The 16,796-nt window shown below is 40.8% G+C and overlaps 1 protein-coding gene across 1 annotated transcript in view; it reads left to right on the top strand.

Moving 5' to 3' along the window:
• The window catches only part of LOC311193423 (BEN domain-containing protein 5), a gene marked incomplete at both ends in the record, with an annotated part of 931,749 nt that overhangs the window by 728,689 nt on the left and 186,264 nt on the right, over nucleotides 1-16,796 (top strand). The window contains one exon of the mRNA XM_084266248.1: nucleotides 10,000-10,114. Within this exon, the coding sequence (XP_084122374.1) occupies nucleotides 10,000-10,114 (115 nt within the window). The remainder of the gene's footprint in view (nucleotides 1-9,999; nucleotides 10,115-16,796) is intronic.

Raw genomic sequence — 16,796 nt, forward strand, 5'->3', positions numbered from 1 at the left:
CCGATACGTCCTCTCCTTGACAACCTGGCGTGTTCTTTCAAGTCAGTTCCATAGGTCTTTGCAGTTCTGCTGGAGAACTGTATGACTGCCTGCCAGCCTCAGGGAGGCTGGGTTGCAATTAAGGAAGCTACATCAGCCATCAGGGTAACCAAGTGGCTGAGGCACAGGCTCATCTTTGCAGAGGTTAGGAGGCAGTCTGCTCCCCTCTGTTCAATCTTGCACTTCTTACCAGACAAATTCAGCATTGGCCGCCTTCTACACCCCTCTATTGGTGTAACTTTTTGAAACTACTGGGGTTCCAATTGCTGTCAGGAACAGGAGAGGCAGAAAACATGAAGTAATGGGAGAGAATAACCTGAAGTACCACCTGGACTCACAGTGAGTACCCAGTGCTGCTGGAGAGAGAGTGTACAAGTCCCATGTGCTAAGAGGGATGAGGTAGATGGTGCCACTATCACCCTACTGCTTCTCTGGTCGAGTGTTCAAGAATCCTGCTGCTGCTGCTATGAACCCCCAAGTTTGAAGCTGCTGAGAATCTACCTTTTTTTTCCATTGTTCTATATCTTTTTTTCCTAAAGTCTTCAAAAATCCACAATCCAAATCAATGGCATCAAAGTGAGTCCTGAGGCCATAAATTGCTGGTTCCAACAAATGAGAGAAAGGGTCAGACTGCTAGGTTCCTTGGGATCTCAAGCTGTTAAACTGCCAAAGCAGCAGAGCAAATCTTAATCCATGCTAGAAGACTGTTTTATCAGAAAAATGCTTAAATATGATCTAAGCAGTCCTTTGAAATGAGACAATTCTTGTGGTCTCATCTCATAATTTACAAAGGTCTGTTATTTTTTTCAGGCATGACCAGATGTTGGCCAGAATTAAGTATCTGGAGAACTTTCAAGTAGAAACTATACTTGCCCCACAAAAAGCTTCATTGTTTTTCTTTTTTTCTTCTTTTCTTTTTTGTTCTGTGTTGACAGTTTTAACAGGGAAAATTCAAATACCACATTTTACCCTTCCCAGGTGATCCTGCAAGGTGATGAGCATCACTCTGTGGTGATCCTATAAAGTGCTGAGCACATAAACAGTTCGTGGAACAGTTTCAGTGCTCCTTGACTTTGGAAGAAAAGACTGTAGAGCTGAGAGTACTCCAAGCCTGCATTTCCAAAGTGACCAACAATACAGTCAGCACCACCAAGCTTCATGAGTTTGTTTGAAAAATCCATCTGCTGGTTTTGTCCCTAAAGATGCTAGCTTTGCTGCCCTGTGAATCTGGCCATTGCTATCTCAAGTTGAACATAATAAAACAGCAGACTCTGGTAGCACCTTGCCAAAAATCAGCAGTGCTAGAGACCAAGATCAGGCATTCTGGCTCCTGGTCCTGCATCCTAGTCACTGAGAATGCCAACTTTAATTATGTTTTACTGGCAATGTATATTTATATCTTTTCAGCACTGGATCATGATGTTGTGCTCCAGCCTAACACCAGCAGTCACATACTCTCCAAAGCAGATGTGAATCTTTTTATGAGGAAAGAGCCACAGCTCATAAAAATACATAGGAAATCCCAAACACTCATCACTTATCAACTTCTTTTGCACTGAACTGATTCTACTTCTAGACTGCTGATTTGTGGCTGATGCTATTCCAGTCATAGCCATTTCCCTACATAGGCCCTCTGCTTGAAACACATCTGGAGCACCAGAGCCTGGAACTCTGCAGGGTTTTGAAGCAACGCTTGCATGGTCTAAAAGTAGACACGTAGCAAAGAGTGGCACGTAAGGGGCATATTGTGTAAATGTACCTTTGTTTTGTTTGTGAAAACAGGGAGTATCAATGTAAGGAAATAATTTTGCAGGGTATTTTCTATCCTAGTCTGTCCCATCTATTCTTAATAAGCAGACATGTTAAAATGGGCAAGGTGGTCTGCCTAGTGGCATCATATGCTCCATCTTATTACCCATTACTCTTTTTTACTATGGCAAGATATTTGCAAATCATCATTGAATTTGCAGTCTGAATGTCATTTGGGGCTGTAATGGCAGAAAAGCCCCCCTGTATCCATATAGCAGTATGAGAAGGATTTTTGTAACTTTTGGGGGGGGTTCTGTGAAGCAGTTGAAATGTTTGGGTACCAGAATGGCCAGAGCCATATTTAATTACAGAGCTGTGATGCAGTAACACAACAGCTACTCACTGTCCTCACAAACTATGCTCTGCTGATCTTTTTAGAGAGACCTGCCACACATTTGAGGCTCTCCAAGAGAGCCTTCAGTCTCCTCAGATTGTTACATGCAAAGAATATACTTGAGAAACCTGGTGGGGTGGGAGTGTGAGGTGGTGGGATGCCCTGGTTTGGGCCAGAGCAGTTTTTCTCTCTTATATTGGCAGAACCCGTTTGGAAGGCTCTTTACTGCAGTTTCCCCCCTCTTGCTTCCTTCGTGTGGATTTGTGTTTCAACCACACTGAATGCCAGATCAATTATTTGTGGAGCTCTTCGCTAAGTGGATGAGAGGAGGAGGGAGAGGTCAGGAACAATAATTTTTAAAACATTCTTTAAATCAATTACTGTCTGTGTTTGCCACACACACTGAAACTGGAGTTAAAATCCATGGTGCCTTTCTCTGCCATTTTAAGTATTTGCTGCTGGTTGTGATGAATTCCTTTGCATGCAGCCCCTACAGCAGAAGCAGGGTTTTCTCTGGAGGTGACATTAGCGCTGTTTCACTGGGCTGGCAAAACGCGGTGAGCTAGTGCATTCCCTAGGAGACTGGCTGTTTTCCATTTATTTCACTGCTCTGGAAACAGGCCTAGCTGTAATGGCCTAACATATCTTAAAACAGGGAAATTACTAATTCAAGTCAGTGAGCATATTTTCATTTTAAAAGAGTAACAAATTAAATAAACTCCATGCATTTTGCATTTGAGACCTCAGTGTTTCATCTGCTGTAATCTAATTCACCCATTCATTTCCTGCACATTCATTTTATCCCATTATTTGAGATTTCCTTTGCTTTTAATCCTGTGTTTTGAAGAGACATAGAGTTACAGCAGAGACTAGATGAGAGAGTAAATGGTAAATAAAAGAACAAATATGCTGTAATATAGCTTGATGTGCTCCTAATCAATCTGCTTGCCATTGCTGAATCCTTAAAGTTAGGTGGCCAACTTTTCTGCCTAGAGTTGATTAAAACTTTTTTAAAAATAAGCAGGGCCATGTGTGCAACTCACCAGGGGCTTAACTGTTTGGTGGGGAGGTTGTTCTAGGGGGTTATTTGGTGTTTTGTTGTTTGGGGTTTTTGGGTGGTAGTTTCTTTGTGTAGGGTTTTGTGGGTTGTTTGGGTTTTTTACAGTATCAATGATGGTTGCAGATTAAAAAAAAAAAAAAGAATTCTTAAAAAATTTTCCAAACTCCAATGACCACAGAGGCCTAAAGACTTTTTGTGGTGCCTTTAACCAACCACACTCAAGCAACACGATCTCACTTTACATCTATTTGTCTAGTTGGGGACAAATTGCAATCAAAAGGCTTGGTATTCCAGGACAATCAATTAATCCTTGTCCTTCTGTTAATTTTACATGAACCAGGAACATATCTGGTTCACATACTGCATCATTCTGAACAGTCTCACCTGCCTTGGTTGGTTCCTGTGTGTTTTCTCATGGGTCATTGTGTTGTTTGGCTGTTACCTCTCTTGAAAGCTCCCTGTCCATAGGAACCACTGAGAAAATCATTAACTTCTCTGCATTTTTCTTGAGACCTTGATTGTTTTTCATCATGTGGCACCTGCAGGGCTGTGCCAGCCCCTTCTGAGCCTGTCCTGGAGGAAGGTTAGATGAATTTTGAGCATCAGCATAGAGGAAACAGGGGGACCAGAGCCTGAGCAGAGTAGTAGTGTGTGTTTAATATTCATTGAGGTTTTGTGCATGGTACTACATCCCCCTCTGCACTTTTGTGTGCACTGATAATAGCTGGAGAGGGAGCTAATGAAAACCAGCCAGTGTTCTGGATCTTCCTACTCTCACTTAATTGCAGTAGCTACTCAGAGAGGGATATTCATGCAGATAAATATCAACTTTGGCAACTGGAAACCATTGACAGATAGGCTTCAGGCAATAAATTTTCTTTCATCTAACACTGTAACCAGGTGCCTGGTTTAGTTTTGCAGTGCTCCTTTATCACCCATATTGTTTTTATAATGTTGATGAAATAAACTTTGGTCTTGCCATGGTTTCCAAAAGGACCTATGGAAAGACAAGGAAACCAATTAATAAAGCATTCACAATCTATAAATTCCTTCTGTATCGATGTTAGAATCAATGTATGTGTGTATATCCTTACCAATAAGCATTTTTGAGAAAGTGTAAAAAAAGACCAGATGACTTTGGCAGTCTGTTTTGAGGAGGAACACTGGAAGAAGGAGCAGAGTCAGCATCTGCAATGATCTTGTGCTTATGGATCACTCTATGCAATGATCTTTTGTAGGGATAATTTCAGTGACAGCATGATGTTAGATCATGTCAATAACCCTGCTGTGAGTCAGCTCTGCTCATTTATCACCATTCTAAGGCTTTTCTTTTTTCTTTTTTTTTTCTCCTCTTCTTGCTATCATGTTGAACATTGGAAGCACTTCAGACTAAGATGCTAGCAGATCGCTTCTCCCAGCCTGTGCTGGGGGCTGTGCTGGAAGCAGAGATTGGTGTTTGGTAGAGACCACACTGGCACAGCATTGCTGTGACCTGTGCTTGGTAGGGCTCAGTGTGATTCCGCACCTTTCCCACGATGTTGGGATGGAGAAGAGTGGTCATCTGTCGTTTTCCCATTTTGTGGTTGTGTTTTTCTCTGCAGCGCCACAAGGAAGGCCAAAGTCTGAACCAAAAAGGGCTCCTTTGTTGAACAAGAGCTCCTTCACAGACAAATGGTGGCACAGTGTCTTGTTGTTGCTTACTGTTTGTGCTGTACTTGTTCTGTGGAGATGGAATACTGTAGCCACTTGGCTCTATCTGACTTTTTTTCTTTTTACCATCACGTTAAAAAAGAAAAAACCTCTCCAGAAAGCCCAACTCTGCATGTTTTCTACTCTCCACAAAAGTGTAAGTGAAGTGCCTTTCACATTGGCTTTGGTCTCCTTTAACAGAGCATTTTGGTACTTTATGTATGCACACAGGTTCAGGACTCCCTTGTGTTCACTTTCCAGTGGACATACCCTGCTGTCACTGGAGCCTAATTGTTACATTCCCTTTAACTTATGGTCTGTGGTGGGCTGACTGGGGGATACCAGCAGCCAGTCAGTGTGAGGAAATGGCTCTGGAAACATAAATCACTTCTTTCTCAGCATATGCTAGCCGCAGTCCAGGATACGTTTGCATTAGCAGTTGCCATATTGCATTAGGATCTGTGGTGATTAGATTTTCTGTAATAGGAGCAGGGCAAATGTATTATATAGTTATACAATTAAACATATTGTCAGACTGAGAGTGAAAGGATGTGGTAATGGAGAAATGGGATAAGGCAGGCTTTTCTTTAGATGGAGCAAATGTGGAGAGGTCGCGTTAGAGACAGCAGGAAGTTTAAACAGAGTTTAGGGTGGTTGATGGAGGAAGCACCCAGCTAGAGCAGCAGAGATCATGTGAGCAGAGACAGTCCCTTTGACACGTTATGGGAGAGGGAATGGTCGACTTGCTTGTGAAGTACTAATACATAATTTGAGCTGGATGGGGGTGGGCAGAGAGATGCTACAGTATCTGGTGTTGGAGTAGGTGAGAGGTGCTGAGCTGCAGAAGCAAAGACACATTTGAAAAGGCATGTTTAGCCTTGTGAGAGAAAAATGAAAGACGAGTGGCTCAGAGGAGAGGAGGCTTGGTTCTGATTTAATACAGTTTCAGTGAAGCTGTGTTTACAAGGAAGACTGGTAAAAACTGCTAAAATGTTTGCAGCCATTGTGACAGTGTATCTAATGACTCAGTCATCCGCATTCTTTTCCCTTTTCTGTGTTCTCAGTTCTTTTTTTCCTTTCCATCGCAAATATGAAAAGCTCCTTGAAGTTAATGGTTTGGTTGATTTTTAGTGGGCTATGGATAAGCCTCTTCTTATGTCATGGCTGAATGCTGATTTCTGAGCTGTTCCAGTTCCAGGCAGCATCTATAATTGCATGTTATTATTTGAAAAATAATTATTTTAATTACTTTCCAGAAAGGGTGATATGAAAATAATCTATATTGTTTTGCTTCTTTTAATTGGAGAAATTTTCTGTAATGTAATGTGAAGAGTAGACCCGTTCCCCATCACGTTCTCCATTTTATTTTAAAGTCACTTGAAGAGCTAATACTTAGATACCAGGCTATTTTCCTTGATCTCCAGCCACATAGATTTGTTTTTAAATAATACTTGTCTTATTTTTCATAGCTGATGTGACTGATTCAGATTGGATTATTTCATTTGACCCAAACTGGGGCTGCGGTTCGAAGATCCAACCAATCTGCGGGCAGCCCTTTTTTTCTTTAATAGCAGACTAATTGGCAGACCAATTAATCTGCTCATCTGTGAAGAGAAAATTTATAGCAATAAGTAGTTCTATTTCCAGAAGTCATTCTCTAAAGTAACATTACAGTGGCCTTGTTTACTTCATGCCCTGCAACACGATCCAGTGCTTCAACAGTAGCACAGGTCAATTAGTGGACAAATTAAGCAATTATTAGCCACTAACAAGGGTGACTGGCATCATTACCCTTCCTGTTTACCAGCAAACTGTTATTTTAATACAAAGATCAACAAATAAATTAGGGCATCTGTTGTATTGCCATGTCTGCCTTGAAGTAAATGATATTAAATGGGCTTTGGTTGCTGCCAAATTCTTAACCCTGGTCTAATGAGATACACTGATATGTCTCTTGCTGATTATAGAAGCTGTAAAATTTAGTTTGTATTGATTTATTAACAGGAGGACCAAGTTCTCTGCAATGGTATTTTTTTTATATAGTCTGATACCAGTCTCTTTACTTTAAATGTTATCGATCCAGAGGCTATTGGGTTCCTCAGGAAGACAAAGCTATTTGCTAATTGTATTGATTGTTTGGATGTTTGCAATAATTTTATGGTGATGTTTGTATACATAGACGTATGCTTTCATCTGATGCTTTTCTTATGTTCTTTGGAACTGCCTTTACTTCCAGGTTGGACTTCTGTGAGTCAGTTACTTTTAACTCTTGTTTTGTATTTTTATTGTGGGGTAAGACTTGAGATTTAATTAACTGTCTCCAAAACAAGAAAATTCAGTACATCTCTTTAGAACAGATGAACTTGGCCACAGTACTCCCTAATAATTGGGGTATGTTGGGAAATGCTGGATGTCTTGTGCCACCAAGCTGCTGGGTGCCCAAGGTCAGTCTCTTCCCTTTAGCTGGCATACCAGGTATGACAGGGAATCATGCAGAGCAGAGGGTCACCCGTTGCATATTTGTACATGTCATACCATGTTCTTGGTTAGGGAATAGCTGTTTCCTGCATGAAGCTGAAAACTGTAACTTGTAGTTGCCAAGACACTTTTTGCCAAGCTTTGTGAGTGAGACTGCATCAATAACAGGAACAAAATGAGCAGAACCTGGCCAAGCCTCTTCCCTGGTGCAGTTACAGCCAGAGCAAAGCTCTGGGAGTTTGGACTATTGTGTTACCTGTGGATTAAAAGCAGTCATGTTAACTCTGTGGTATCTGTGGTCCTCCCTGCTGCATGAAGAGCTGTCGCAAGTTCATAGTTGGTGCACTGCCAGATCTTATGGCAAAACTGTTCCACCAAGTTCTTTGATCGTGTATGCAACGTGATTTTTGTGTCACTTTTTTATTGTGACTGCTTTGAAAGATCAAGCCTGACCTAGCATGGGGTATGTTCTGGACTTACCCATTACTGAATCAGTAGATTTTCTGTTAGAAAACACAGACTGGTGTGATGTTTTCAATCAGGTTGTAAGCTCACTAAAACTAAAACCAGCACAGTGTCTCCAGAAGCCGTGGACCAAATGTGGGATTCTATCCCTTTAAGTAGTTTTGAGCACTCCAGGTGTGAGTGATGTGGATTATGCTTTAGACACTGCCAGAAAACAGTTAGAGCAGCAGTTTAATGTAGCTAAGCCTTTCATGTTTGCATACAGTTGGGAAACCTGGTTATTCAGGATCCAACTGTGTCCCTGCCGTTTTTTCATGTTCTTGCTGTTGTATAATGAACACAAGACACACCACTGGCTAAAAAGCAGATCAATGTTTGGTTTCCTTCATTGGGAAGAGGTAATTGCAGAAACATTTCCTGAGCAATATAATTATGTATATGCTAATTTGCCTCAGAAATTCAGGTTTAGTCTCTTCTCAAGTGGAAGACCTGGTTATAGAAAGGGACTTTCTCTTCTTTGGGATTAGTCACTAATAGATTAAAAAATTGCTGATGTTTAGAGTCAGTTATACCTTGATCATCTTAGACATTTCAGAAGCCTCATTTTTCCCTGTGTGCCTCAGCAAATTAGAAGTCATTCCAACAGCAGCATAGGTTCAGATTTGTTAGTATTTGAAATACAAGATGGGCCTTAGGAAATAGGCTAGATGAAGGAGCTGTACAGAATAGGAGATTTTGGTCCCATCTTTAATGTATGTTTCAGCCAAGCTATAAATAACTGTGTTTAACCTGGCATGTACCTGGGTTTTAGTTTGTTTTTAAAGATTTTGGTTGCATCACGAAATATCAGGTCTGAAGTCAGCTTTTTGAAGCCAGCTAGTTAGCCCATGCCATCTCTTCTATGCTGAATTGTTGCTTGTTATATCTATTCCCTAGGGCTTTGCCCTGTCCAACATTAAACCTTTCTGATGACGGGATTCCACTCTTTCCCTGGAGAGACAATTCCACAGTCTAATAGAGCTCGCCATTAGCGAAGTTTTACTGATGATCAGCCTTAATTTTTCTCTGCATAATTTTATCCTGTTGCTAGAGCGTAGTGATTGATTTATTCTGGGGAAATTCAGTAAATGGTTCCTGCTTCACAGGATGGACCTTACAATAAATAGCAAATTGTCATGACCTATCTGTGGGTGTCCTGAGATTACACAGGAACTCAATTTATCTCGACATTCATTCCCTGGAAGCTATTTCTGTCAGTACCAACTCAGTGGAGGAATAAGCAATGAATTTAACTGCCAGGCTGCCTGCCTCCTGCCCCAGCCTTGGAGCAAGGAGATGTTTAGTTGCTCCCTGAGCACAATGCCCAGAGACAGGAGCTCCTGTGGGTGTCTGGTGCTCTGATGGTGCCTGCAGGAAGGGCAGTTAGGATCTGGGTACCCTGTCACTCACCTTGCTACCATGTTAAAGGAACTTCACTGATGAGTTTGAATTGCTCTTGGTTTTTAAGTGAAGAATCGGACCTTATCAATTCCAGTCTCTCAGTCCTGTGGCTTCCTCGTGCCTGGCACAGGGTTTATGTAACTCTCCCAGTTTTAGTGTGGGAATTTTGTTTCTCTTTATGCATGCAGATGATCTGAACTCTGTGTTCATGTGTCAAGGGTGGGTCTGGGCATGTGCTCAAATAAATTTGAGGTGCCTTGGTTCAGCAAATGGCCACTCATGAGCTGAGCTGCAGTAGGTACCCATGTATGTGTGCTGTGTGTTTAAGGAGCTAAGCTTGAACTAGTACTCAATTTTATCATTTAGGAGGAGAAATGTTGTGCTGTTTTGGCTCAGATGATGAGCAGTAATTTCTCTCTCAGTGGAATCTTGACTTTGATAATTCAAGCACAATATAGCTACGTTGTGAGGATGGACTAAGGTATTCTTAACATTTTTGTTTCTAGAGTTTTTAGAAAGTGGCAGGTGCAATATGATTACAAGTGGTTTGGTCAGTTGGAAGCAGGAGCAGTGACAGGAAGCAAGACTAATGATCATTCTAATCTTACATGTGAAATTTCAGATGTCTGGAAGTCATTGATGTTATAAGACTCCCCTCTTCAAACTCTTCTTTCATTTTTCTCAGGTATAATTGATTTCCTTGTGAGCCAGCATCCCATTGCAAAAGTTCTGAGAGACCACCTGGTCTTCAAGATTGCACCCATGCTCAATCCTGATGGAGTATACCTAGGAAACTACAGGTATGGTGTAGAGTATGAATCTGCATATTGTTATATCTAGTTTGTGCACCCCACGCTGTTTTGTCACTGAATCTTATATGGCTCATTTAAATCCATACCTTTTAAACTGGAGGTTCTCATGTGGCTGCTTCCTAAAGTTTCCATTGAGGCCTGGGGTTCAGTGGCAAATTTGATTTCCGTGCTTCAGGAGGTAGAACAGCTCTCCAAGATAGCAGGGTATCTGCTCTGCAAGCGTCCTGGAGGTGTGGGAGTTAGTCATTTTGGAGTTAGACCTTAGCTGTTTTTTATAAATGCACTCATTATGCTGCTCATCAGCCTCTATGTAAATGTGTCAGTCAATCACATTTCCCTTCAACTACCCAGATCATCCATTAAAGTCACAGATTTCCGTCTATTATTGCACTGTAATAGATAGGGATACATGGAATGGAATAATCATTCCACCCTATGCTAATTTTGCTTCATTTTAGTATTTGAATTACTACTTTACCACCTCCTCTGTAGAGAATGTATTCAGATAATCTTTTGTTTCCCCTAAAATTGTTTGCTCTTAATGCATTTATTTACAAAATAAATGTGCTGCTGGAGGTGATAATGAAAAGCAGTTGATTAGTTGATGATTTGTTTGTGGGGGCAATTACATCTACCACATACTTCTCTGGAGAAGCCCCTGAGAAATGTAATAAACTGTGTGTGGTTTTGCTTACAGCGCAAGACTAAATAACACAATATACTCTGTAACCAGGCTACCCTGAGCTTTGATCTAATTAGGTATTGCATTGCTAAGCAGAATAAAGGTGGGTTATTGTGCAGATGAGGAGACCACTGAGGAAGTAGCCAGAAGTTGCAGAAAATGGTGCTGCTGTCTGTTGTTTGGTTTGATATCTGCTGCTTAGCTCTCCTGTGCTTTGCCTCTTCCTAAACTGAAATAGTGGAGAATTCTGTGGGTGCTTTCATAGTATTTATATGCACATTCTATAAGTGAAACTTCCTAGAACATGTGGTCTCCCTCCAGCTACACTGGTATTCCCTCAACTCTTGGCAAATCCAAAGCTGGAGACTGATACTGTAGTAGTGGCATCTGACAGCATTAGGAATTTATCATAATAGTTATGTCACCTTACAAGAATAAAGCCCTAAACCAGCTCCAGAATCTGACACTACATTGCTTCACTCTGCTCCAAGTACCTTGCACGTAGGTAGCTCCGGTTACAATTAAGTAGTTTTTGTTTTCCCCCATAAATTCACTTGCCCTGTAGGTTTTTCTCCTGCGCTGTTATTTATACCTTTTAGAGGTATTGCAGCTTTGCAGACATGCATACGGCTCGTAACTTGAAAAGCCTATTGGGAGCCCAGGTATTATGAAAGAGCCTGTGAATTCATTTGGAATTGCTGAGCCTGACTGTATTCTATTGTTTTAGCCTTTTGTGATATGCAGAATTTTCAACCCTCCTGAACTTTTAATGAAGTCGTTGGAAAAGCATTTGATTTTCTTGCAATTCTTCACTTTATTTACGGAAAGGCTAATGTAACTAATAACTTAAAAATGAGGGTAATAAGCAAAATGCTACCTATTATCTTGAGGAGAATATTAAAAAGCCTAGTATTGTGCCGGCATTGTAGTTAACTAGTGCTGAGTGAATAATTTACAGCCAACACTTTATTTCCTGCTCATACAAAATCCACAAGCACATCACAATTTATTTGCTTGAATTTACCGGATGAATTTTTAAAAAAATAACAAAACTCTAAGGATCAGTTGCTACCATTTGAAAATTTAACACTGAGGCTTCTCTGTGATTGTCCTGATAAGTCTGTTTCATCTCTTTTGGTCTTTGTTGAGATTAGCACATAAATAGGACTTTCAGAAGTCTTCCAAGTAGCACAGTATAGCACAGATCTATTGGCTGGGGATAACCCCTCTGCTTTTGCAAAGAAGCTCTGCGGTGCCATATGCAGCAAGAGCAGTTTCAAGCATTTGAACTTCCTGTTATCTCCCTCTTTCTCAAAGCAGCAGCTAGCAACTATTTCTTTGGTTCATTGAAGGTTCACATTCAGAGCTATGCAAGCTAAGATAATGAAATGGGTAATTAAACTTCATGCTTGAGTTTGTAAATTGATCTCCTGCCAGTGAGAAAGATTTTATTTATTTTTTTTATTTATTTTTACCCCACTAGTACATGGCTTTGTACAGTTGGCAAAGTATGCTGTCAGATGTACTTTTGCTGTCCTCTGAAATCCCAGGTGCAGTGGGCACCACTGAAAGCCTGAGTATATTGGTGGTTCTTGTAGGAGGAAGTGGGATATACTAGTTCTGAGATCAAAACAGGCACTGAACATTCATTTACACAGGATGATAAGGTAACAGCTGACTGAGGGGATTCTCTTTGCTGTCATTTTTGGAGGCGCAGGACTTTCACTGAGGGTTTGGGTCCTCTGCTCTTCTCTAAAATCCTTATTCCTTTGTTCTGAGTGTTTGCAAGCTTAGGTTTATGAGTTCAGGCCAAAACTGCAACAATAATTCCAGGAATTGTCTATTATCTATAAACTGTTTCACATTCTCAAGAGAAAAGACCAAATGGGTTGTGGCTCTAAAGGGACTTTCTTGTGGTGAAATGTTCATAACCAGCAACAAGTGAGTTTAATATCACAGCTATTGCGCACAAGTGCTCGCGGCACAGCTGCATCTGTGACGAAGGGGGTTTTTATGTTGCGTACATTCAGGAGGCTCTAAAATAAACAGTCATGGAAATGAACGTCAATGCCCAGTGTATGGGGATGTGTGGAAACTTTATAAACTTACTCAAGTGTATGCAAGAGTTTAAGAAGTGTACTTGTGGACCCATACAGTTAGGAATGAAAAGATAAGGTGCCGTATGTGACTTAAGAGTAATTAAGCATCCCCTCCAATCTAGAGTGTTTGGAAGTTGTACGCACAATTTCAAAAAGTCTGAGTTTATTTTAAATAAATGGAGAAAATTTGCCATTTTTTTGTAATCTTGGAGCATGAATCTTTTAAATGGAAGTGAACTAGTAGGGTCCTGTCTCTTAATAGCTGTTATTTAAGTCCATAAACTACGAGAGTTGGTGAAATAAATTTTTTTTCCAGTGATGTTTCTGCCTCTTTAAAAAGCAAAACGTTTTTGCTTTCATCAGTTTCTTTGAGAAGAGCCGAGAAATGAAAAATCATGGGCAAACTATACTGCAGTAGTTAGGACCTGGCTGGGTACAAGTGTCAGAGGGGTTAGGCGCAGAGAAGCGGAGCCCTGAGAGTGGAAGCCAAAATACGGAGTGGCTAATAGGGATGTTTCCTGCTCGCACTGCGACCTGCTGTTTGCTAGCATCATACCCTCCTGTAAGAGTGGCTGCTACACTGTACCCTTTCATTAGTGAAAAAAAACTTCTATAGACCTTGTTTTGCCACAGGAATATACCCAGTATAATGACAGGTACCTACTGTCTACCGTGGTAATATATGTAAGGTCTCTTCTAAAACAGGAAGACAGGCTTTGCCCCTTTCTTGAAGTCTTTAAAGCCTGGTATTACTGTACTACTCAGTGAAACTGGCTTTGTAGTTACAGTGCACAGAAAATGTTATGTCATGTTGGCTTCTAAATTATGTTGTCCAGGATGATGCAATCGGTTGTTTTAGGTAAAATAGTGGGTCTTCAGCATAATTTGGCCTCTGTTCTGTTGGTAACTTGTCCTTCAGCTCTCACCTGAATTGAAAGACCCCTTTTGCTGGGGATGGTGCGTGACTGATCTTTAGTTTAGTGAAAGAATATAGAAAAAAAAAAAAAGCCAAAACCCTGAAAAAAAGTTTCTCCGTAAAAGTAGTGCTGGGAAGAGAGATTTCTTGACTGTTCTCTCTCTGTCTGTGGTATAGCATTATCATTTCCTGAACCTATTCCCCTCCCCAGGGATATGGGGTTAGACTAAGGGGAAAAAAAAAAAAGTGTTCTTGATTTAAAAGTCGTGCATCCCCAGGCTTGGCCTGAACTTTTCTTCATCGAGAGCTTGTTCTTAAGCTGGCATTCTGCAGCTGAATGCTGAAATGTGTCCCTGCAGGCAAGATGACTGTACCACACCATCTTAGATTAGTTCCAATTTGTCAGCCTCACCTTCCAAAGATGAAACTCTATACTGGCACAGAAAGGGATGTGTTTCTTAGTCTGGGAAGCCCTTCGCTGAGGTATCCCAGAAATGCCATGACAAGGCAGCTGAAATATCCTGACCGTTCTCTAAAGGCTTTTGTTGCCTGACCCAGTAAGGCTTCCCGTTCCTTGCTGTTCTGTTTTGCCTTCAGTTTGGTAGTGGTGGTAGTATCAACCTTCAGTGAATTAAAGCCATGAATTAGCTGAAAAGTCCTGAAGTGTCATTTGGACTTCGCTGTCCTTCTGGCTTGATTGTAGGGACTGCAAGAATATGTGTGAATGGGGAGAAGAACACACATGCTGTTTCTTCTCCTTTCTTATTTCACTGTCAGGTATGATATTTTTTAAGTCAATGCAACCTTTATTGCTTGCTTGTGTGAGGGGTTAACAAAAGCAATTTGCGGGACAAAAGAGGAGGCCTGTCATACCCAGACTGCAAAGCCAAATTCACCATAAACAGTGTCAGAGTCCATATTGCAATGAAAGCTGTGTTGGGAGAAAATGTTCTGGAAAAAAGGTATACTTTTGCTCCAGAAACATAGTTTTATAAGGAATTAAATGGTTTGTGGAAGTGGCGTATTGGTTCAAGTGAAAAAAAGGAGCTGGTAAGGTATGAGAAACACTTATAAAATACTGGTATGAAAAAATTTGATGGAAAATCTCCTCTTGTTTATGCTAATAGCACGATTTGTTTAGAAACTGGCCTTTTTTGAAGTACCCTTTTTCAGAGTTTGAAATACAAACAGAAACCCAGACTTTGGACCAGATGACATATTTGAGCTGAACAGTTGTTTCTGGATTTTATTTCTGTGACTATACAAATAGTCAAAAGCTCAACATTTGTGTTCACATGTGATTTATGAGGGGTCTTTTGAGAGTAGCAACATACATGAACTTTATCTAAATCATTTTATCTTTAAATGAGGGCAATATGTGGTAGCACTGTGGAGTGCTGATTTTGCTCTTGGGTAATACCACTGTGGAGGATATAGCTACACCTGCATACGTACATGTTATGTAGTTTCTTACTGTTACTTGTCCAGTTGTGAGAAATGGCAACTTGTGGACACACTTTCATTGGCATGATCTCTTGATTATTTTTCACCTGTTTAAGTGGGGTGGGGTATTTTTTTCTTAATTTTGTTCAATACATGTGAAATTCATGTATTGCCTTGAATTGAAAAACAAAGTATCCATCTCAGATGACAAGATGAAACTTGTGATAGAGTTTATTTTTCCTAATTAGGCGTTTGTCATTGTGTATTCCATATAACAACGTATAAGTAAACAATCATGGACCTTTTGAATAAATTTATTGGTTTTATTTATGTTACTAGGCATAAAAAATCTATAATTACCAGGTACAGCCGCAATATAACTGGTATTTAATGACAATTACTTTTTGTTACCATAGAAATGAGTCCAAAGTAGTTACCTATAATTTCTCATTCCCAAACCTCACACATGTTGTATTGCAGTATTACCATAGTAATTGCCTATTAGTCATCATAAAATAAGCAGTTACCCAGAAGATATCAGGATAGTGTGAAATTTCTCATCTCCTTCAACTTGTAGCACATGCCGCTTCTCGTCTTCCTGTAGTGGGATTTTTGCCTGAATGACAAGAACGTCCATTGTACGTTAACCCTAGGGAAGAAGGGATGTGATTGAGAGAATTGTACTCTAAAATTACACCGTCAGGAAAAGCATGTTCCATCCCCTGTAAATATAACACTATTTCTTATTATTGAAACCTAGGGATTTTTCAATCCCACAAAATGTAGGTTTCTTCTTTGCCATGAATTTCCCATTTATTTTTTTTTTCTCAGTTCAGCTGTGACCCAGGCAGAGGCTATGCATCTTAGGGGGTCTGTGAAACCAGCCAACAGACCTCACAATCTCCTATCCACTGATGCAGCAGTGGACAGTGCTGTTCTTGTAGGAACAAGAGATGCTCGTAAGATGCTTTTCCTTAATTGCTTCCCCTGCTTCCAGTCATTTTCATCAAAGACATTTCCTGAACTCATAGAATTTTCTGCTTGCTCCATAATGTGCAGTGGACTTGTCTTCTTAGTCCTTGCCAGTTTGTCCTCGGATAGTAAACGTTAACAGTCGGTCTCTTCTGGCCTGAATCTGCTCAGCTTCTGCCCTAGTCCAGGAATCATCCCCCCCTCAGCCTTCTGTCATCTCCATGGACATCTCAGGGGCCTCTTTTACACCTTGTTTGTCATTTTAATTTCGATTACGTGTTCCTGAAGTCAGTGAGTCTATCTCTGTGCCTGCCTAGATCACATTTAGTATCCGTTGGGGGTTGGTGACTCACATGGAGGTAAATGGTGTTCCCCTTCCTAGCTGGGACTGCGGGAAAGGCGGCCCATAGGTCCTGAGTGCAGCGCTGACCCCCCTGGCAGTGTGATGGCAACTGAGCACTTCTCCTCCCTTTCAGTTTCAAAATTGGAAATCCAAAGTGGCTTTCCAGTGCTTCAGTGTCTTTTGACAGCCTGTTGGATTAAAATCACAGCTGTGGC

The sequence above is a fragment of the Gallinula chloropus genome, assembly GCF_964237585.1.
Source record: "Gallinula chloropus genome assembly, chromosome: 6".
NCBI classification, from domain to species: domain Eukaryota; kingdom Metazoa; phylum Chordata; class Aves; order Gruiformes; family Rallidae; genus Gallinula; species Gallinula chloropus.